This window comes from Chionomys nivalis, chromosome 2 (assembly GCF_950005125.1).
Source record: "Chionomys nivalis chromosome 2, mChiNiv1.1, whole genome shotgun sequence".
In the NCBI taxonomy this organism is placed as follows: domain Eukaryota; kingdom Metazoa; phylum Chordata; class Mammalia; order Rodentia; family Cricetidae; genus Chionomys; species Chionomys nivalis.
In genome coordinates this window covers 56138239-56160834 of record NC_080087.1, presented here as the reverse complement: position 1 = coordinate 56160834, position 22596 = coordinate 56138239, and the positions used below count along the sequence as shown (strand labels likewise).

The following is a 22596-nucleotide window of genomic DNA, read 5'->3' as shown; positions in this document are numbered from 1 at the left end:
TGTTTAAAAATCCAAACTATTACCCAAATGTGTAGAGCAGAAGTGACTAGGGTTGGAAGTGATTTGTTGGGTCAGTTGTTTAGGAAAAGCAAGCTTTTGTGTTGGGAGCAGCCCTATGCACAGACACAGGAAAAGCTAAAGCATCTGCCAACTGTGAGAAACTGATCTTGTCTACCACGGCAATGAGCTTAGAGTATTGGATTCCCAATTGTAGGTGAGTCTTGAGTTGACAGAGGTAACTGCCAGTGGGTTGGTGACAGACTTTGAGCCAGAACCAATAGGCCTTTCCTAAGTTCCGGGCTAGTTCTGTACTCGTAGCCATGCTAAAGCAAAGTAAATGTCTGTTGGCTTGTGATACATCATGAATACAAGCAGAAACACTGTTCAAGTGATGGGACTGTTCATTACATCCCATCGGGTGACAGAAAACTTTTACTCATAATATGCATTTCAATTTCTTGGTAAGTAGTAAGCTCTGAACTTTTCTACTGTGAAATTACTCTTTTAATTAATGAATATTTTAGCAAGTTGCCTACAAATTTTAGAAATAGCTTTTGCTCATCAGACCGCGAATTTTTCATGTTTATTTTCCTCTCTATGTGATCTTGAATTATTATATCCAATGGGACATAATCCATCATTGTCATGATTCATTTTGCTAGTCAGATTGTCTCCAATTTCACCAGAGTTGCTGCAGCCTGCCCCCGTGTCCTTTGGACATGTTCTCATCTTTCCTAGAGCGCGTCCCCATTTCTGGGACAGGATGCTTTGGGCTCATCGTGTTCTTTGCCTGTCCTAGCCCTGAAATCAGTCATTTCTCCGAGGGTCCCTGATTCTTTTTCTGGAAAATTATATTAAAGTCAAGATCTTGGCACTAGGTGTACCTATTGCTGCTGCAGGGTCACCGCTCACAGGCCCACTCAAGCAGAATATGCCACATTAACGTGCACAGATACACACAACTGCATACACACCTACATATGTATCTATTTTATTACCCATATAAATATCCAACATCTTTACAACTATAGATAAAATACATTTATATCTGTAGGTTTGTAATGATGCTTCTAATTACAAAGAGTCCAGAGTTTATTCCAGACTTCCCCCTTTCCATGCTAGTAGCCATCTTCCCCAACAGTGAGACGTTTAAGCCCTATTACTGTTATTATGCTCACTTAATGAGTCTCCGTATGTAATTAATCTCCCATCACCCCTCATCCAGTCTTGTCCCCAGTACAAGTAGGTACCCTCCATTCAGTTCTATGACTCCCTTTATGGATGTCAGCCTTAAGAATGTCTTTCTCCTCTCAGATAGGCCCAGTACCCACTCCAGCTGCCCCAGTACTCACTCCAGTGTATGCTCTCATGCCACCTGGGTCTTGGCACCCCCAGGCTTCAGAGGCTGCCTCCCTATGCAGACATCTGCCCGTGGGGTGGCTTTAGAACTGGTTTGTGTAGGAGAGAGGAGAGAAAGCAGGAGCATGGCTCTGTGGTTCTTGGCTGAGTTTTAGTACTGAATGGGAATCCTCTTCACCACAATTAAACTTCTCCCAAAGTCTTGGTTTCCTGGGTTTGAGAGATCTGGTTATACTGAAGTAGCATGGTATCTTAATCACTGTCCTCTTTTTGTAAAGAGACACCATGACCAAGGCGACTCTTATAAAGAAAAGCATTTAATTAAGGGCCTGGCTTACAGTTTCAGAAGCTTAGTCCATTGTCATCATGGTTGGAGACGTGGTGTGCAGGAAGGCATGGTGCTGGAGAAGTAACTGACAGCTTTGCGTTTTGATCCACAGGCAGAGAGGGAGCTCTCTCTCTCTCTCTCACACACACACGCACACACACACACAGAGACAGAGACTAAGCCTGATGTGGCCTCCTGAAACCTCAAAGCCCACCTCAGCACCCAGTTCCTCCAACAAGTCCACACCTCCTAATCCAACAGTTCCACTCCCTGGTGACCAAGCATTCAAATATATGAGCCTGTGGGGGACATTCTTATTCAAACCCCCATGTAAACTTGTTGAGTGCTTCAAGTGTCCCTAGAACATGGTTCCCCATGTGACTGCATGGAGGGGACTCCATCTCCATTTGGGACTGGGGCTACTCTTTGAATTTCTCCATTTATGGTTTTACTTGTGTTGATAATACCACTTGTGGACCATGTTTTCTTTATAAGTTTCTAAATTCAAAAAGAACCCTCTATTTTAAAAAATGGATGCAAAATCTAGATGTCAAGGCCATCTTGCTAGAGCCAGTACCCCTGGGGTGAGTCTTAGAGATCTGTGCGTTGTTTGATTGTGCATTTCAGTCTCCCATTCAGCCAGGAGGGGAGCGGGGGCTCCACTGAACCTTCAGAGGATTTTCCTCAGTTGTCTGGATGTACGCAGAGCACCCAGAATTCCACCCTAGATAGCGACTCGCTGGGGGGAGCCGCAGGAGTGGCAGTTACGGCAGGTTGTTCTGTCTTGAAAGTTCATGGCTCCATGAAGTTCCTGTTTCAATTGCTTGGGGACCATGTTCTCTTTTACGTGACCAGGGGACCTTTAAATAGATGTAGGTGAAGTGTGCTCCAGGGCTGTCGAGGCCAATCACTGACAGGAGGAGCCTGAGGAGCCCTGATGGCTGCAGTGTCTCCTGGGCATTGTTCCAGGACAAGGAAGACATTAGGTGGGAATGAAGTGTGGGATCTAGCTGATGATAACTTACTGATATAAGGCCATTGATAGCAAAAAAAGAAAAAGAAAAGAGAAAAATCTCCATGAACTGTGCAGCAATTCTTTAAACCTAAGATGGCCTTAAATAATAGTTTATTGGAATCAGAGTCAAATAAAACCAAGCAGGAGTCTGTCACGTGCACATACAGGCAAGACATGGTGGCCATTTCTGCAACTCACCGGCTCGTATTTCTAGGAGCGACAGGCCATACCTGCTGCTGCTCCAGGAGAGCAAGGGCAAAGGAACAACTCCTAAAGGTCGGAGCTTCTAAGGTGGCCCCTTGCCCTGAGGGAGGACAGAGCACCCTCTGAACAGACCAGCACTGTGCAAGATAACCCACCCCTGCTGCCTGCAGGGCTCAGAGCCAAGCACTTTCTCATTATATAGCTGCAGAAAGTATGATCCACTCTAGTGGGGCGAACAGAGAGTGACTTGGTCTGGGGTTTCAGGATCATTGGGGGGGGGGGGCAGCAGAAACAATCTGCACAGTAAACTTCCAGGAGTCATCCTCTGAACTGCATGCATGCTTTCAGAGGGGCTGCAAGCAGGCATAGCTGCTGCTGGCTCCAAAACAGCCTCCTCAGCCATATTCAGACAGTCGCTGCTCTTCTGGCCACATGAAGAATGCAATCACCTTTGCCTCATATACAGAATAGATACTTCTGTCCATGTGACCCAGCTGCAAATCCAAGCACCATGTGAATGCTACAGTAAATAAAAGCATGGCCAGATGGGGGATTCCTTTTTGTTTTTTCTTTTTCTTTTCGGTGAACTGCGTATATTGGAAGGAGAGTTCAAGTCAGTACTGAAGAATCTGACCTGTTCTCTGTCACAGTCTGTCCCTCTAGCCACCCAGCTGCCCCCTCTTTGTTATAGTACAGCTTAAAAGTCCAAGGTCTCTGGGCGTGCACAACACCTTTTATCAGGCCCACAGGAGGCTTCCTGTGACCTAGTAACCTATAAACAAAGACTGTCTGCTCCCAGATGCTGTGGTGGTGAAGGAAAATAATGCTATCAGGAAGGAAGATAAGAGCTGCCCCATCTGGACTCCTGCGGTGGGCTCGCATCTCCAAGGAGAGCAAGGTCTGCCAGGGGCAACAGTGGAGCAGGTAGATGATCTAAGATAGCAGCCCTCACGTGGCCGTGCCACAGGTCTTTTATTTAGTTGTCCACTTGGGAGATGTGTGAAAATAGACCTTTGAGATAAGTATGCCTGTTGGGTTCTGGGAAGAATACAAAAGGTTTTTTTTTTTTTTTCTGTTTATTTGATTGTGTGTGTGTGTGTGTGTGTGTGTGTGTTTGTGTTCATACACACATGCATATCACTATTGCATATGTGACAGTTAGGGAATAACTTATGGGCGTCTGCCTTCCTCTTCCACCATGTGTGTAGTAAGAGCCTGTTTGTTTGTTCCCGACTGCTCAGCCCAAAATCACCACACAGAATCTGTATTAATTAAATCACTGCTTGGCCTGTCAGCTCTAGCTTCTTATGGGCTAGGTCTTACATCTTAATTCAACCCATTTCTATTAATCTGTGTATAGCCACATGCCTGTGGCTTACTGGCAAGGTTCCAGCTCGTCTGTTCCTGGCAGTGGCTACATGGTGTCTCCCTGACTCCGCCTTCTTTCTCCCAACATTCAGTTTAGTTTTCCCCACCTCGCTCTGTTCTGCTAAGCCACTGGCCAAAGCAGCTTCTTTATTCATTAACCAATAAAAACAACACACAGACAGAAGGACTTCCCACATCATTTCCCATTTTCTGTTTAAATAAAAAGGAAGGCTTTAACTTTAACATGGTAAATTACATATAACAAAACAGTTATCAAGCAAGAATTATAGTTACAATATATCTATTTTATCTTTTATCATAACTAAGAAAAACTATAACTATCTATTCTTCAACTCCATCAAAAACTCCAAAAGGATATATTACCTAAGTAAACAGGAAGTACATTGTAAGCAACTTCCAAAACTCTAGAATTGACAGAGACATCTCACTGCCTGGACAGTCACCCAAAGTGCTTCTGTATCATTGGGACATCCAGTATTTAGCCCACAGGCCCATAATATCTAGCAGACTTTTCCATGAAGCAGAACATTCAAAGACAGGTCCGCCTATATTGGCAGTTTGTCAGTCACTTTCTTCTGTGCCCTGCAGATTGTCTAGTAGATTCTTTCATAAAACAGCAACCCTGAAAGGCCATCTCACCTTTAGGCAAGTTCAGCAGTCATTTCTCTGTGGGTCCTGCATGTCCAGTTCATCAAGCAGTCCAGGCAAGAGCAGTTTCTTGCCCAAATGGCTAACAAACTCCATAAGGAGCCTCTTTGATGCCAATCTTCCTCTTGAAGTAGCTTGGTGCTGCCAGGAACAGATGTGTCTCACTGTCATGAAAAGTCTTAAGCTCTTAAAACATTTTAAAAGCCATATTCTGAAGGTCTCTGAAAGATTTGAAGAATACCTATATAACTGAAATATATCTCTTTATATCTAGAAAACCTAACATGACTAGAAGCTTGACTATTATAGATGACTCTCTATTAACCTATATTTCTTAATTATACATTGAATTTTCAAATGAGCTGCAGAAACACAATACCTTATTCAAGAACAGAAATATATATATATATATATATATATGTAACAAAATTGACCTTAAATTTGTACCAGTAAACCAAGATCCATACCAGTGAAAATCTCTATAGCATATCCCCTTTTAAATGTAAACAATATTTGGGAATATGAGCATAATTCTCTTTAAACTGCTTCCTACTTTTTGTTGATCAAAGTATTTTCTTGGTGCAGGGCGGGGGGGTCCACAGAGACCTTTCAGGATTGGTCTGGAAAGATTCCACAGGTTCTCATCCTCTGTGGAAACAAAAGAAGAACCTCTTTTCCAAAGCAACAAATCCTTGGACTCAACTTTTAAAATCAAGATACCTTTAAAGTATATATGTTGACTTAGCTTAGCAGTCCCAAGAATCAAATGTCTTTCTGCAACCAAAAAATTGAAAGAAAACACAATAGTATACATAATCCAGACTCTGCGTATATTCCATCTTTACGTGGCTTATTTTTCTTTACTCCTTTTAATCTATGACTGTCTGTACTCTTTCTCTTTAAAGACTTTGCCTTTAAAAAAAAAACATTTACTTCTTTTTATAACTGTCTATATTCTTTCTCTTTTCTCTCCTGAGCCTACGTACATTTTTTAATCACATTGTGACCCATTTAGAGGTCTTTTCATCTGAATCTGTCATTATTGTATATCTGTGATTATTTTCTGACCAGAACTGCTTTTTTAAAAAATGCTAAGCAGCCATGGCTAGGGCCAACAGGGCCCTGCCTGCTTGCTGTGCCCAGTCCAGCATGGTGGAGGCAGGTTGAATGCCTCTGCAAGCTGCGCACGCTGCCCCAGTTCCAATTATGCAGTGGGTCTATGTGGAACCATTAAGCAGTTTGTAACACGCTGCTTACAAACCCCATTTAAATTCTCCTTGGCCGGACCTCCCAAAAGAGTCAGGGCCATTTGTGCTAGCGAACCAGGATGCCATTTTGAAACCATATGGGTTTTTGTTGTTTTTTGTTTATTTGTTTTGCTACTGCTAAATCAGGAAAACCTCTCTTAAAGGAGCTGCAGCATGCCGCCAACAAGCAGAGCCCATCTGAAAATAAAAATGCAGCTAAACTTTGATTTTTAATGTCTAGGATTCCTTTCTAAGCCCTCTCTGGTTTTATGTGGATTTAGTTAGCACACATTGGAGTGCCAGTTTGTAGTAAGAGGCTGCTTGTTTGTTCCCAACTGCTCAGCCCAAAATCACCACACAGAATCTATTAATTAAGTCACTGCTTGGGCCACTAGCTCTAGCTTCTTATGGGCTATCTCTTACATCTTAATTCAACCCATTTCTACTAGTCTGTGTATCGTCACATACCTATAGCTTACCAGCAAGGTTCTGCCTCTTCTGATCCTGGTGGTGACTACATGGTGTCTTCCCGAATCTGCCTTCTTTCTCCCACTATTCACTTTAGTTTTTCCCACATAGCTATATTCCACTAAGCTGCTGACTAAACAGCTTCTTTATTCATTAACCAATAAAAGCAACACATAAAAGGACTTCCCACACCACATGTGGGTTCCAGAGATCACACTCAAGTCATCAGGCTTAGCAGCCCATACCTTCACCCCACTGAGCCATCTTCCATCTTAAACGTAATAATTTTGAGGCTCTTTATCCCTGGATCTTCATGCAAAACCAGAAACAATTGAGTAGCAAGACTGAATGCCATAATGTCACTTTTTAATGCAATAAATACCTGATGGAAACAACTCAGAAAGATTTTTTTCAGGATCATGATTTCAGGGTTATTAGTCCATGTGTGTCTGGTTCCTTTGTTCCTGAGTCATGACAAAACAGAGCTTGTGGTGGGGTGAAGGCCAAGGTTGCTCCCCTCACATAAGGCAGCATGTGGAAGTGGCAGGGGCAGAGCTAAGAAAAAGAGCTGCCACTCAGAAGCTTCCTCCGATCAGGCTTCACTTCCTACATCCCACTTCTTTCTAATAAGGCCACCAGTAGGTCAAACTGTGGTTTTGTAGGAGCTCTCACGATCCAGTCACATGCCTGAAGCCCATCAGCAGGCAGCCGTGCACACATGACAGTGCAGATTCACCCCGGACAGCATGGCAGGGTATTTGTCAAGTCTCAGAACAGAGGTAGTGGGGATAACGCCAGCGTTTGTGCATGGGGGAGAAACAAGGAAGGAGCTGCCAGGTGTCCAAAGCTCAGAACATGAGGACCAAGAGTAGCTGACAGGTACCCCCTAGAAGTCATAGCAGGTAATGTTAGTTTGGCTGCTAATTCTGGGAGGGATTGTATCAGATGTGTCCAGCTGTCCTTGGTTAATTCTAAAAGGAGGTCAAACTGACTAGATCACTTTAACTCTTCAAATCATCGAAGCTCCCTTCCTGGGTAGCAAACAAATCTGAGGAGAAATTGCTGATGTCAGAGTTGAGCAGGACATTGCCAGTGAAGATGAGGCGGTCAGGCAGGTACGTGCCCTGCTCTTGGGGTGAAGGCAGAGGAACGAGCTTTCAAGGCAGCATAGCAAGTTCAAGGCTAGCCTGAGCTACATGAGACCCTTCCTCAAAAACCAAAAAGAAAAACAGATGTAACAATCTGAACACAAAAGAAGCCTTGGAGGGCATGCTTTTGGACATAGTGATGTGGTAACAAAACCAGGTCGCTGTGAAGTTAGGAAAGTCTCATGAGCCCCCCTGCCTTCCACAGGCTCAGGGAATCTTACAGAGTCTGCAGCAGGAGAGTACCAGAGGCCAGCCCCACATAACACAAGCTATGAGAAAAACAGAACAGAGAGTTTACAAACATCCCATAGACATCAAACACGTGCCAGCAAGATGAGTCCATAAAAGGTGTGCCAGCTCAAAATGAGCTCAGATACAAAACTATTACGTTCAGAACAAAGAAGATGACATTAAAATGACTTAAAGTGTCAAATGCTGGCAATAGGCAATATTTAACATGGATAAATAGCCACCTTAACAAAGAAAGACAGCTAAAACAGGCAAAAAGAAAAGCCAGCGTGAGATTCCTTAAGTTGATGTCATAAGAGCACACTGCGTACCCGAGTGTGTCGGCCTGCACTGACTGATGCCAGGGTGTGTGTAAGGAAACCTTAAGGGAGAAATGTCTGTTGGGCTTCCATAAAGACTTCTTGTGGAAAGAATACTAGATTGTCATAAGGTATAAAGGATACAGAATCTCAGACCAGAAAAAGAAGTAAGTAGCATACTTCAAACTATCAAGGAAAGGATATTCTCTTCAAAGCTCAAGTGTAGAAATAGGGTTTTGTTGTGGCTGAGATTCCAGGGAGTGTTGTTTCCTTGGACAGAGTAGAAATCAGCTTTAGATAGCTTGACTAGAGACGTTTCTGTGGCTCAGATAAGTGACCCCAAAAGCCCACGTGTCCACAGCTGGTGGCGTTATTGAGAGGCAGAAGGGCCTAGTGCAAGGAAGTTAGGTCATCAAGGGCGTGCCCTTAAGGGGATATTGAGACTCTGGCCTCCCCTCTTTCTCTGTCTGTGTCTTAACAGGTTCTATCATCCACTCCTACCAGGATGCACTGACCCACTGCAGGCCCAAAAGACCATAGATGAAAACCCTCAAATCTGTGAACCTTTCCTCTCGTTATAAGCAGATTGTCTCAAGTGTTCTGTCACAGTGACAGAAAGCTGATTAGCACAGTCACTGATATGAAGTTCATTGTCAGTAGTAGACTGTGGCTGTCTATAGATCCAAAGTCAAGGTTTAAAGGAGAGGCTAAGATGCCATAGCTCTGTGGTCAAATGGTGTGCACTACTTTATGTAAGACAGCGCCAAACAAGCCGTGACAGGTGAGCATGCAAAGCCTGTTCTCGGGGTCACACTGATGCTGGCAGTGTTAGCATTGCTATTCTGCGGCTGTCGTGTGTTTACTGTGAGGTAAATAAATCATCAGTATTTATAAATTCTGTCATCCTCTTTGTCCATCTTCCTTGGCATGAAGCGTGCGCATGCACACACACTCACACACCGGCTTGATGATGAGAATTCCTAGACCTGCAGTGTAGCCTTAGAATGCCAGTTTCCCCTAATAGGAACCAGGGCTTCTAGAAGAAGTTGCTGCCTCTGGGCCAGTGTCAGGAGCTGTATAAAATAAAAATGAAGTGTGTCAGTTCAGATGGGAAGAAAGCTGACAGCAATAAGTAGGGTTCTGTCAGGAGGACTCGGTGGACTGGGAGAAGCCACCACTGGACACGGCTAAGACAGCCTGAACCCTGTAAGAAGGGTAGCGGAGCAGACTGAAACCCAGTCAGGGTGTGCAAAGCCATACATTTGTAAGGAGCTTTAATCGGGTCATTTTGAAAGACTCCCCTGCAAGTGGCACAGAGAACAATGCATCCAGTTCTTAGAAGGACCGAGTAACCAGGTGAGACTGGGAAGCCTGTAAACGCTGGTACCCGCAGCGCACATATTTATAATAGTATGAAGATGGGCATAGAAAGACAAGTACCCCACGTTCCCGAGGAGAAAGCTAACAATGAAGACATTCTAGAATAACACACCACGTAAAACATTGTGTGGTAATGGGGAAGTCCCCATCTACTCTGCCTGGCACAGAAGCCTTTGGCTACAGGTGGCTGTCATGCACTTGTCGTGTGGCAAGTAATACTGAAGACTATTCTAAATATACTTAATTTAAATTAATTTAGGTGGAAGTTTGAATTGCCACATACAGCCAACTGCTACCATATTGTACACTTTGAGAGCCGCATTTTGGTCTTAGGTGTTTATATTCGAGCTCTCAGAATGTGAGCTAGCTATAGAAGGAAGTGTATTGATTTTACTTTCTGAAGAACTGAATACTTTTCCACTGTATCATCTTGATAGACTCAAGACGAGGCTCCAAATGTGTGAGCGTCTTGTTGAAAAGTTCTAGAGAGAAGCCATGGGCAGTGATGGGGAAATGCTAGAACAGCATCCACAAGCTAACAGTTGACATCGCTGAGGACACGGAAAGGAAGATCCATCTAGTTGGGCATGCTTATCCTAGGCACACTACCAGCAGTTAGACGATGAGGGCTCTTAGTTCCTGGTGGAGATCATGAAACAAAGACAAGGTCACAGCAAAGACAGGTCACTGAAGCACATGCTGGAGTCTTGCTCCACTATGACCTCTGTGTTTTAGTGGATTCAGATTAGACCTACTAAGGTCTTCTCCCAGAAAGACTGAGCCAAATGGCCTAAAAACCATCACCCAATCTTTAGCATGGCATTTTCTTGATTCTCTGGCTAAGTTGTGATCAACAAGGAAGCATTTGATGATACAAATATCACAAAAGTATTGAAAGTTTTGCTAGCAACAAGCAGAACACTGGGAAGGGAAATGGATCTTCAGTCTGGAACTCTTACTAGAATGTCTAGAAATGCCTAGTGGGGTTTGATGGATGCCCAAATGCTGATCATAGAAAGGGCATAAGATTTTAACTATATGGTTATTAGAGTTAAGTATGTGTCGTCTAATAGTTTAACATATGGAAAACGATCCTATATGGTTGTTAGAGTTACTTACGTGGCATCTGACAGTTTAACCCCAATTTTGTCTAGTAGCTTAGCCACTAACCATGTCCCTGAATTCTGAAAACATCGCAGCCCCACCCAAGCCAATGTACATTACTGGTTACTCAGTACATGCGAGCTAGAAAATTCCTCACACCAGGAATTACCTATAAGGGGCTCAATCATTAGTTCTGCATGCAGGTGTAAGATAGAGGTTATTATCAGAAAGGGCTATGTTCACAGCAGCTGTGTTGAACAAAGAACATTGAAAGGCACCAACGAGGGTTTTCTTTAGAAACGTCTGGTATGTCTATATAGTGAATTTCTGCCTAGAGTGTTTTCTCTTCTGTGAGCAGAAGCAGCACTTAATGCTGAATGTCATCAGTGTTCAACGTTTGAGGTGCCAAATGATACATGTTAAGCAGCCTGTAAATGAATTGGTAAATATATTATCCTAAATAAGACCACAACATTCCCTAAGGGGGAAGTACGGAACACACTGTCAAGATGGAACTGCATTTCATAGATAAAAAGAAGTGAGTCTGCAATGTAATTATCATATTTTATGCCCAGAAATATGCCTGGCATTTGAATGAGGGGCAATAGGTTTTCTGCCTTTGAGGCTGTGAGAAGCTTAAAAATATATTTCCTCTGTTTGTGGCCAGGAGGCAAATGTGAGGGTTTTTTTGGGGGGTGGGGGTGGGGGTGGGGTTGGCGGTTTTATTTATTTATATTTTTGTAATATAAGTACAATAATAAGCTAGGTCTCACTACTGGAATACACAAAAGAACACTGTTACAGTTTCTACTATGTGTAGTTTTTGAATCTGGAAACAGATGTCATCAGTCTAATGGAGACTATCTTGCAGTGGGGGTGTCTGACTCCACCCCTTCTCTTTCCAGAAGCCCCTTGTGAGGTCATGGATGCTATTTCATTCCCACCTCAGAAATGCAGAAGTCTATGGGGAGGTAAAAAAGAAAGTCTCCTCATTAGAAAATAAGAGGTGAATCTAATATTGCTGCTCATACCTTTATAACTAAAACCTTAAACTGTTCCCTCTAGTGTAAGGTTAGTGGCATTCTGTCATTTAAAAGAGAGTGCATGTGCCGGACGGCGGTGGTGCATGCCCTTAATCCCAGCACTTGGGAGGCAAAGACAGGTGGACCTCTGGGAGTTCAAGGCCAGCCTGGTTTATAAAGTGAGTTTCAGGACAGCCAGGGCTACACAGAGACACCCTATTGGGGGGGGTTGAATAGGAAGAAGGGAAGGAAAGAAGGAAGGAAGGAAGAAAGAAAGGAAAAAAAGAAAGAAAGTTCATTCTTGTTTTAAAATACACAATTCTCCTAGCAGTTGGAATGCAGAGGCAGGAGGATCAGGGGTTCAAAGATAGCCTAATATGCAAGATAAGACCTTTAAGAAAACAGTTGGAGCCAGGCATGGTGGCGCACTCCTGTAACATCTGAGGCAGTAGGATTGTGAGTCTACAATTAGCCTGGATGACATAGTAAGACCTGTCTTTAGGAAAAGAATTTTAAGTAATTGGAGTATGGCTCCGCAGTAGTATGTGTGCCTCCAATATCTAAGGCCCTGAGTTCAATTCCCATCATCGTAAAAATTTAAATAAAATCTTACTTCTCATTCTGCATCTCTCATCTATCTAACTATATAGCAGCCATGCTAGACCAGAAGCTGCCGAGCTGAGCAGGTGTCCGAGTCAGCCGGGAGGCTCACTGAAACGCCGTTTCTCGGCCTCACCCTCCGCCACTATTGCAGGAGTAGGTCTGGCGTAGGAGCTGAGCATCTTTAGTTCTGGTGAGGTTCCAGGTGCTGCTGCTGCTGCTGGCACTGCCACACTCTGAGAACTACAACGAGGTCTCTGAGGGACTGCCTGTGACTGAATCATGAAACAAAGGCTCTTTGTGAATCTAACTCTTCCCGCTCCCTTGCTGTTACTCCAGCAGTGTGGGGTCTTGAGCTTTCTTCTGACTCAAACGCAGCAGTACATACTTTAACATTGGCATTTTATCATCTGATGTAGACTTTGTACCAGCTCCTGGATGGGGTGTTGTGTTGGAATCCTAAACCTGCCTGCCATTCTGTGTCCGCCAGTGTGTGGCGTTTCCTGTTTATGAGTTTGTCATCGTTTTCTGTGACGCTGCTTTCCGTGAATCGGGTTCTGAGAAGCAAAGCAAGGACACCCACTTTATTTTTTGATAGGAAATCAAAGGCATTGGGTGGAAGTGTGTGGTCCCATCTGTGGTTGCCCTGGCCAGCTACCGCTGTGACAGCAGGGTCACGTTCCCTGCTAGTCATAAGGTTTTAGTTCCCAGAAGTCGCCTCTGAACAACCATTGCATGTTGGATGTCTGCTATGATGCTTGCCAGGAATCTCACAACATAGGGTTCTATGCAGAGGTCAAGATCCAAAGAGAAAATGGGGACCATCAGTTCAGCTTTACAGATAGCTCATCTGAGTATTAGAAGGTGTAAAGCCTGCGCTTCCTCCCTCCAGAGTGGACTAGGTAAGGTGGTGGACATGTAAGAGCTCTGAGAAGGAGCCGGCGCAGTACAGGTAGGGTGTTGAGCATGGAGTCCAGGAGATGCTGTGCTTGCTAACTTGGTGGTAATCTCTGAAAACAAATGGAAGCACACTGTTAACAGGTCTAGTGAAAATGGTTTGTCCCTGAATATTACCAACCACTAAAGACTCCTAACGCTCATCTGGAATTAAATTAACTACAAAATTCCTGTAATTTTCTAAGGTAAAATTATGAATAGCTTCATATAGTATCTCAGTCATCCACCATAATGATGTGTTAAACACAGACATTCAATACTGTCATGTCTATATTTTGAAACAGAGCCTATTCACCGGCATGCGATGAGATCTAGCCATCTCAGGATCTTTTACCTGGCCTTTTTTCCCTTTTTCCCCACCTCCCATCCCTCCTTTACCCCTTTCATTATCTCTCTGTCGTGTGTGTGTGTGTGTGTGTGTGTGTGTGAGAGAGAGAGAGAGAGAGAGAGAGAGAGAGAGAGAGAGAGAGAGAGAGAAAGGAGAGAGTGAGGAAAGTGAAGACATCAAGGGTGTCTCACTGAAATTTGCCTTTGATTATAGCACACACCATCCTGTAATGGCTAGAGATTATAGGACATCTCATTGAAATAAAACTGGAAGTGTCTAGTCATTCCAGATGTACGAACATCTGTCTCTATCTGCCTGCCAGTCTCTCTCCCTTCCTCCCCCCTCTGCTTCCAGCTTATGTATATGCATGTTTCCTTGTATGTTGGCTCATGTGTGCATACAGGTATGCATGTACATGTGCACGTGTGATTGGAAGCCTGAGGTTGATATCAGGAATCTTCCTTCACTCTCCAGCTTTATTCTTTGGGGCAGAATCTCTCAGCCAAAAACCAGAGCTCACTGCTCCAGCTAGTCCAGCCAGCTGGCTTGCTCTGGGGATCCCATCTCTGCCTTCTAAGGCTGGATCTGTGAGCAACCTCCATGCCTTCCTGGCCTTTGTGTGAGTTCTAGGGATCTAAGCCCTGGTCTTCTTACTTTCAGGGCCAGCAGTCTGGCTGCTGAGTCGTCTCTCCAGGCTCTACCTTAATGGCATTTGAGAGGAGTAAGGAAAGCCCACATTTAAGGGCCACACATCCTATAAACATAGATTCAGGGGTGCGGATGAATTCTTGGATGGTTTTTCTTTTCCTTCATGTTACTGCGCCGCCCGGGTTCCAGCAGACAGCTAACATTCCAGGAGCCTCTGAGGTCCGCTGTGCTGATCATACACCCCTCCCCTAGCTCCTGAGTCCCAGCTAAGCAAATAGTGAGCATCAGGTTGCCTGGGACTCCTCCCAGATGCCCAGGAGCAAGACTGAGTCCCCAGTCTTGGTTCCCAGAGCATATGGAACCTTCTTGAAAGATGGCCAAGTGATGAAGTGTGTGGTCACTTGTCCTTGTCCTTCACCATATCTAGTGTCCTGTCCCTTCTGACCACTGGCCTCTGTTTGACCTGAGCACATACATGAACAGCACACTTCCCTCGCATGTGTGTTCTCTATGTCACTTCTGACTTGTTAGTTGACTAGCTAAGTGTATAGTACCTGGTGGCCATTCACATTGCTGGAAGTCGAGGGTGTGTCAGCCACCGCCACCATGAATTTTGACAAGGCCGTTCTAGAGATGGTGCCTTCCTCAAGGGATGGGTCGAGGTTCCAAGCACTGTAGTCGGCTGTGTGGGTGAACAGAGGGGCGTTTCTGAATAGAGGATTCTTGAGTCCCTCAGAAAGGAAGGCAACTGCCTGTCTCAGACTCACAGTTCCTCGCCTGAAAGCCTGAGGCCAGGTGTGTTGTGGAATTAAGAAGTGAGTGTTAGTACACCAAGATACACTCACTTCATACTAGCCTCCCCAGTGAGATCTGAGGCCATATCTGATGTGTGTATGACACATAACATTTGCATGTAGTAGCGTGAAGAAGAGAGAACAGTGCATTGTAGTCGGGCCGGATGTTCCAGGCAGTGTCGCTTTTGGTTGTCAAAGTTTTGTAGGATTTCAGAATGTCAAGTAAGAAACTACACATAAGTAATTGTTAGCCATGTTCTCATTTACTGACTACTTGTTCAATGAGCAAACATTCTTCCGATGTAAACTCATTGGTCAGAGTTATGACTGTCTCCTACTCCGTTGATTCCTACTTGATCTTCCTTTGCAAAACCAAATGCCTTCAAAGACAAAGAACAAAATTTAGGTATAGCCACCATCTGAAGATGCTTCCAGTGGGAGCCAGATGGACACAAAACTGTAAAGCTGTCATTCTATGAGGACCAGAGACAGGGATTCTGCCCTGCCTGGGCATCAGGGATGGCTACCCAGGCAGTGTTTAAACAGCAGTCTGCAGCCAGAGGAGAAGCGGCCAGTAGCAGCTACGGTGGTCCTCACGGCTGCCTCCTTCTAGTCCTTTTGGTTTTCCTTAATGCAGCCTTCATTTTTATCTCTTACAGAACTCCAATTTCAGCTTTCTCGCAAGACAACATCTATGAAGTTCAACCCCCAAGAGTAGACAGAAAGTCTACAGAGATCTTCCAAGCCCATATCCAGGCCAGCCATGGTCTCATGCAGCCCCTTGGTAAAGAAGACACTGCCATGTACCGAGAGTACATCAGAAATCGCTACTTATGAAGAAAGCCCTGAGTGAGACAAAGTGGCTCTGGTTTAGACTGTGATCTGTTCACTGTTGTCTGTGAAAAGGAATCCCCTGGATCTGGAGATGCATCTGTGTGGCTGAGGATACAGACTGCTCTTTCAGGGTCTGACTGTGGTTCCCAGCATGCCTGTTGAGTGGCTCACAGCCTTCAGCAGCTCCAACTACAAGGGCTCTAACGCTACCTTCTGGATTCTGAGAGACCTGTACTCAAGTGTGTGTGCACACATTTAAAAGCAATGCTAAAAGTAAAATCTTTAAGAAGTGAACCACCAAGTTCTTTGCACCTGAAGCTTTTCACTCCTTGTACCATGCAAATTACAAATTACAGGTAATGAAGAAATGGTTGCCTCTGTTGGTGTTTTGCTTTTGATCTAGTTTAGGAAACTTCACATTCTAAAATGTCACAGAAAGTTTTGCTTTATGAAGCTGGTAGGTTTTTGTGAGTGTCCGCTATGTGTCAGGAACCATGGCAAGGTCTAGGAATGTCCCAGTAGCAAAGCAGCCCTAAATATTTTCTCTTATGGAGAATAAAGCAGTTTTCCTTTTCTTCATAGTTGGCCATTTTTAATTTATTCTGGTCGATTGTGTGCTAATTTTGAATTTTGACTGGGAAAAATAGTATTTCCTTACCTGTAAAACTGTATCCTTAAGAAATGTACTCTGAAGTGTTTATGGATAAAGGGACAAGATCTCAACAAAGTACCATCTAAAACAGAGTTCAGGACAGACAATGTGTGGCAGAGCATGTGAGGAAAACATTAGAACTGGGGAGAGATATTTCTTTCTATTGTTCTAAGAACTTCTGTATAAATTATAAAATAAAGCATTAGTAAGAGCTATTTGAGGGGCTGGAGAGATGACCCAGAGGTTAGGTGAGAGTGCATATTCCTTTACAGAGAACCTAGGTCGCTTTGGTCCTCTCCTCGATGTTACTCATAGGAACAAAGTGTAACAGGAGGAAGCGGACTGCTTGCCATCCCAGCTGCCCTGCTAGCTTACACCCAAAGTAATCACATGGAGACTCCATTCATTTAAACACTGCCTGGTCCATTATCTCTAGCCTCTTATTGGCTAACTCTCACATCTTGATTTAATCAATTTCTGTTCATCTGTATATCACCACAAGGAGGTGGCTTACCGGGATTCAGCATGTCTGACACGACTCTCTCTGACTCTGCTTTCTTTCTCCCTGAATTCAGTTCTGTCTCCCTGCCTACCTAAGTTCTGTCCTATCAAATGGCCAAGGCAGTTTCTTTATTCAACCAATGAAAGCAACACATAGACAGAAGGACCTCCTACACCAAACAAGGGCTTTTTGGGAACTGGGATGTATAAAATACGATCAAGCAGGGAACTGAGACATAGAAAAAGGCATCATACACTTTGAGGCAGGCAGCTAGAAAACACACAGTTGCCATATTAGTGTGACTTTATGGAATACTAACCAGATGTGCCCATCACCTGCTGTGTCGGCTCACCCTCACTGAAACTCCAGCTCCATGAGATCCAACGCCCTCTCCTGGCCTCCATCAGCATCTGCACTCACTGTACACACAGGTGCACGTGCGCGTATGCACGTGTGTACACAGACACACACACACCACTCATACTTTCAAAATACAATTTTTATGGCTGTTCTAAACAACTTTATGGTGCACAGTTGTGTAATGTGTTTGGTACAGTAATAAGCAGGTGAAGGGCACATCTGGCTAGTACTCCCATAGTCAGACACAAACATGGCCGCTGTGTGTTTCTTAGCTTACCGCAAAGTGTTAGATGCCATTCTTTAATGTCTCAGTTCCCTGCTTGATTTCATTTTCTACGTCTCCGTTCCCAGAAAGCCCTTGTTCCTATAAGTAGCATAGAGAAAAGAACCAAGCCGGCTGACCAAGAAGGAGCATGGCAATGACTCTGGGACGCTAGGACTCTCCAGGAGCTTTCACGTTTTTGTAAGTGTGAAGCTCCGTTTAGCAGACAGTTTTGATTGACACCATCATGAAATCAAGATTAGAAAATGACAAAATAACAGAGAAGAAGAGTTTTGTGTTGGCGTGGTTTGCAGCTCTGCATGAGCGCTTGCTGTGGGGTGTGGGTCCCGCATGACTTCCCCAGTCACAGAATAATCTGGAGTTGCTGCCTGTCTGCCAGTTACAAATCAGACATTATGCTTCATTTTTCTTAACATTTATTTTTAGCATGGCTGCTGGGTCAACCCAATAATGATAAGGATAAGCTTTCTCCCGAGTTCCATGAAAATCTAGGAGCCAGATTGCCTTTGTAACCTTTCTGAACTAACTGCTTTGACTATAAAGTGGGGGTAATAAGCCAGGCCTGGTGACATAGGCCTCTCTCCTCATGGTTACTCTCAAGGCTGAGGCAGAAGGACCCAAGTACAAGGCCAATGTGCTCAACTTAAAATAAAACTCAAAATAAAAAAGAAGGCTGGGGATATATCCCAGAGGTTGAACCTGGCCTGTTGTGTTTAAGGCCTGTTCTAATTTGGTCATATACCATCACCAAAAGCAATTCAGGGAGGTTTGGATTTCTTTCATCTCTCAGGTTGTGGTCCATCATTGAAGGATGCTAAGGCAGAAACTTGGAGCAAACACTAAAGTAGAGGCCATGTACAGCCCAGTCCCCTGCCTAGGGATGGCACCACCCATAGTGGCCCAACCCTCCTCCATCAATCAATCAAGAAAGTGTCGCACAGACATGTCTACAGAGCAGTGTGGTGCAGGCAGTTTCTCAGCCGAGGATCCTTCTTCCCAAGTATGTCAAGAGATAGCCAATATTAGCCACCATATTTTGGTCATGGTATTTATCCCAAGAGGAAGCAAGTTAGACATGCTAGACCAGCATTCTACTTTTGAGCTATGTTCCCCGATGTGGTTGTTGGAAAGAAAATGGCCCCCAAAGGGAATGGCACTGTTAGGAGGTGTGGCCTTGTTGGAGAAAGTGTGGTGGCAGACCTTTAAGTCTCATCTATGCTCAAGCCACACCCAGTGAGACAGACTACCTGTTGCCTGTGAGTCGATAGGTAGAACCCTCAGTTCCTTCTCCAGCACCATGTCTGCCTGCATGGCACTTTGCTTCCCACCATGATGAGAATGGACTAAACCTCTGAACTGTAAGTGAGGATGGTTTAAATGTTTTTTACGTTTTAAACACGATTAAATGTTTTTCTTTGTAAGAGTTGCTGTGGTCATGGTGACTTTTCATAGCAATGGAAATCCTAAGGCGCTAGCCCGCTTTTAACTTTTTATTTTGAGACAGGTTCTAAGTTGACTATATTGGCTTCGAACTTGCTGGTCCTTCTGCCTCAACCTCCCCAATAGTGCCCTAAACAAACAAAAGTCAGGGAGGGTAACACTCTCCTATGTTGTCTGGCTGTGGAATTGGCCATGGATCAGGCAGACAGATGATGTTTAGTCGACCATAGCTGTGGTTGATGATGGTGGATGGGACTAGATGGTAGAGGCAGTAATGGTGTTCTCACTACCAATACCCTATGTTCTTCGTCTAAAGCAGCTGCCTAAGTCACTCTCAGGGTTAGCCTGATTTTGATGTGACAAGATAGTGTCTGGACTATCACTTTTGCCATTAATTCTGATAACCTTGGCTAACTAATGATGCTTTACAAATTGAGAGCAAAGCAATCATAGCATTTAACCCCTGAGAGGGGGCTAGTGAACACAGGGAGCGGGTAAACAAAGTGAATGTGTGTCTGAAAGCATTGAAGAGCTAATGTGGCTTAGAAGACACAGAGACTGCTCTCTGTAGACCCGAAGGGAAGGAATGTGTGATGCTTAGGAACATGGACCCAGAACTTTCTAATCATCCCTGAACTTAGAGCAGCCGCTTTACCATCTCTAGACTGTCTTCTCGTCTAGTGTGGATAGTTGTCGGAGAAGTACTGGGAAATTTATGTAAAGCATGAAGTTCAGTATTCATCAGAATGTAAAGAGTCACTAAGTTCATTCAGAAAATCACTGGGTGGGGGTTGGGGTGGGGGATAGTCATTACCGCCTGCTAACCAAGGACCTCGCTGACCTTGCAAAGAAACTTCTACAGCTCTAGTCATATTTCAGCTTGTTTCTATGGATTTGAACTCCTTAAGTTAAGCAATCTAAAGAACCCGCATAAGAGTAGGTCACTAACCAAACTCTCATCACATAGGGGGCATACCCTATGAAATAAAAATCATATGTTGACCATAACACCGGACACAATAGCAAGAAAGTTACAGGGCCTCTCCTAGGAAGGTACAGGTGAAGGCAGAGAGTCAGTGAGTGAACCCCATCATTCATTTCCTGTTTCTCCCTTCCTTCTTTCAGATGGGTCTCATAGTGTCACTTCTAGCTGCCACGGATAAAAACATATCTCACGTCCCAAACCTACATCCCTTGGTCTTGGTTGGAGCGTTCCAGTTCATCCCCTGCCTGCCATGCCATGGGCAAGACTAGACATGTCTATTCCAAGAGATTCTAGCATGAAAAGTCAATCTTGGCCATGAGCAAAAGTCTTACAAATGTGATTTGTCTGAAAAAATCAAAACAACTTTCAGCCGAGGTTTGAAGATCCCGATTGGAATGTCTGTGTGAAGTCCCCCTCTCCAGAGAGCAGTGACTCCTGTCATAGTTCCAATTTCTGTCCTCCGACGTGTGAAGTGAGATTCTAACTTCAGTCAAAAACTTGCCCTCTATCTTCTGTTTTGTAGGAATCCTTTTCTTTTTCACTCTACTCGAGTTTTCTCCTGAGGGTTTGCCAGACGCTGAGGGATAAGTGTTCTGTCCCTCTGGAGACTGAGATGCCTCCAGTCTGCCCGCCTCACTCCACCTTGGGAGCGGGCTGGTCAGAATGGCATAGAGCACCCGGAGAGGACGAAGCTGTTCTCGTGCGCCAGTAGGGCTCTTCTGGAAATCCCGTTTTGTTCTTTTCAGATTAGATTAGAGTTGCGCTCTCCTTTTTCGCTCCATCCCCTAGCGTTTTCAATTGTTCTCTTAAGGTAAGAACCACTTTTTGAACCCTGGCAAATGAACCGATTGTTCCAGCTGGATGAGTCCTCTGCTGAGGGTAATGTGATCTCTTCTTTGCTGAAGCATGCTGCCCCCATGGCTGGTTATTTGGAAATTGCATGTGTTCGGCTGTGCTGCCGGCAGTGGGCAGGTGTGTCTGCCCACACGTGGCAACTTCCTTCACTTGGCACTCGAGCCCCCTCCCCGGCCATTTGCAAGCCTGGAGGGCCGATTGCTAATAAGGAGCATTAGCTGTCATTTAATTTTTGCTACCTGCACACAAAATATTTCTGTGTGCTCCCTTCTTCAGGACGCTTGGGTGGACACTCATGTGGCTGCAGACAGTAAACAAAAATTGTAACCTAAATTGATGCCTACAGGTCAAACTTTAAAAAAAAAAATAAAGGAAATGACTTGCCTTAGCTTATCGAGAGAGGGAAGCGCTGGAAAACAGAATTTGCTAAATGAGGCAGTAGCCAAGAAGCTGGTCCAAGGGTGGTGAGAATCACAAAAGCCGGGGCACGGGGCTAGCTGTAGAGACGAGGAGAGTGGCTCTGCCAGCCTTGTCTTTGCTGCGAAGAACAAAATAGCTCCGGCATTTCTCTAATGTGATCCCATGTAAAGTGGGAATTGTACCAAAGCCAGGTTGTCCTGTCCCTGCTCCCCACTCAGTCTCCTCAGCGTTGTCCTTACAGATGATGGGTCTGGTTTGCAGGTCACCACCTGGCCCCAAGGTTATATATAGACTTTTAAATGATGCAGCCCAAAGGTCCTGCCTTCCGGGAGCAATGGCATTGTGGTATCATCTTTAATTATAACTGGATAGGTCTCTAGGGAGTCGCCTCTGGGCAGACGCCTATATTAAATTTGTAGCAGGCATCTTTGACTTGTTAGTTAAAAGAGACATGCCTGCAAGCTTGTGTGTGTGTGTGTGTGTGTGTGTGTGTGAGAGAGAGAGAGAGAGAGAGAGAGAGAGAGAGAGAGAGAGAGAGAGAGACGTCTATCTGCCTAGCGGGGCGCTAAGGGTTGGAGTGCATGACCACTGGCCTGTCTACAATGTCTTTCCTCTGCTTTGTCTATCAGAGTCTCTTCAGGCTTTGTTAGGTCGAGACAGGAGAAGGAGATGGAATGCCTTTCTTCATTGCCCCTTCTGGTTTTGAACACTGGGACTCGGCAGTGCTGGGAGCCAGGCCCTCTGCGGCAGTTGGACTTGTTATTGGAATGGAAACAGTAGCCTATAGCACAGAGGGGGAAGCAGATGTGGAAGCAATCTAGGACTCCAAGCCGACTTCCTAGGGTAATCTGGAATATTTTTACTAAATTGGGTTTTCAGAAACTAATTTTAAGTTGCATATTTTGGTACGGAGAAGGCACTCACGAAAATGATAGAAACATGGGTATAGCCTAAGTTGGGGACACGTGTCCCGAAAGCAGCCAGGAATTTCTGAACATGAAGATAATGGTAGGAGGGGAGGGAGATGGTGAGGAAACTCAGAAATAACATAAACATTGGGCTTGTACATTGGGAAGAG

At 44.6% G+C, this 22596-nt stretch overlaps 1 protein-coding gene across 1 annotated transcript in view; it reads left to right on the top strand.

Moving 5' to 3' along the window:
• Positions 1 to 16808, top strand: part of Fig4 (FIG4 phosphoinositide 5-phosphatase) — a 119561-nt gene extending 102753 nt beyond the window's left edge. The window contains exon 23 of the mRNA XM_057761485.1: positions 15847 to 16808. Within this exon, the coding sequence (XP_057617468.1) occupies positions 15847 to 16024 (178 nt within the window). The 3' untranslated portion in view covers positions 16025 to 16808. The remainder of the gene's footprint in view (positions 1 to 15846) is intronic.
• Positions 16809 to 22596: the final 5788 nt, after the last annotated feature.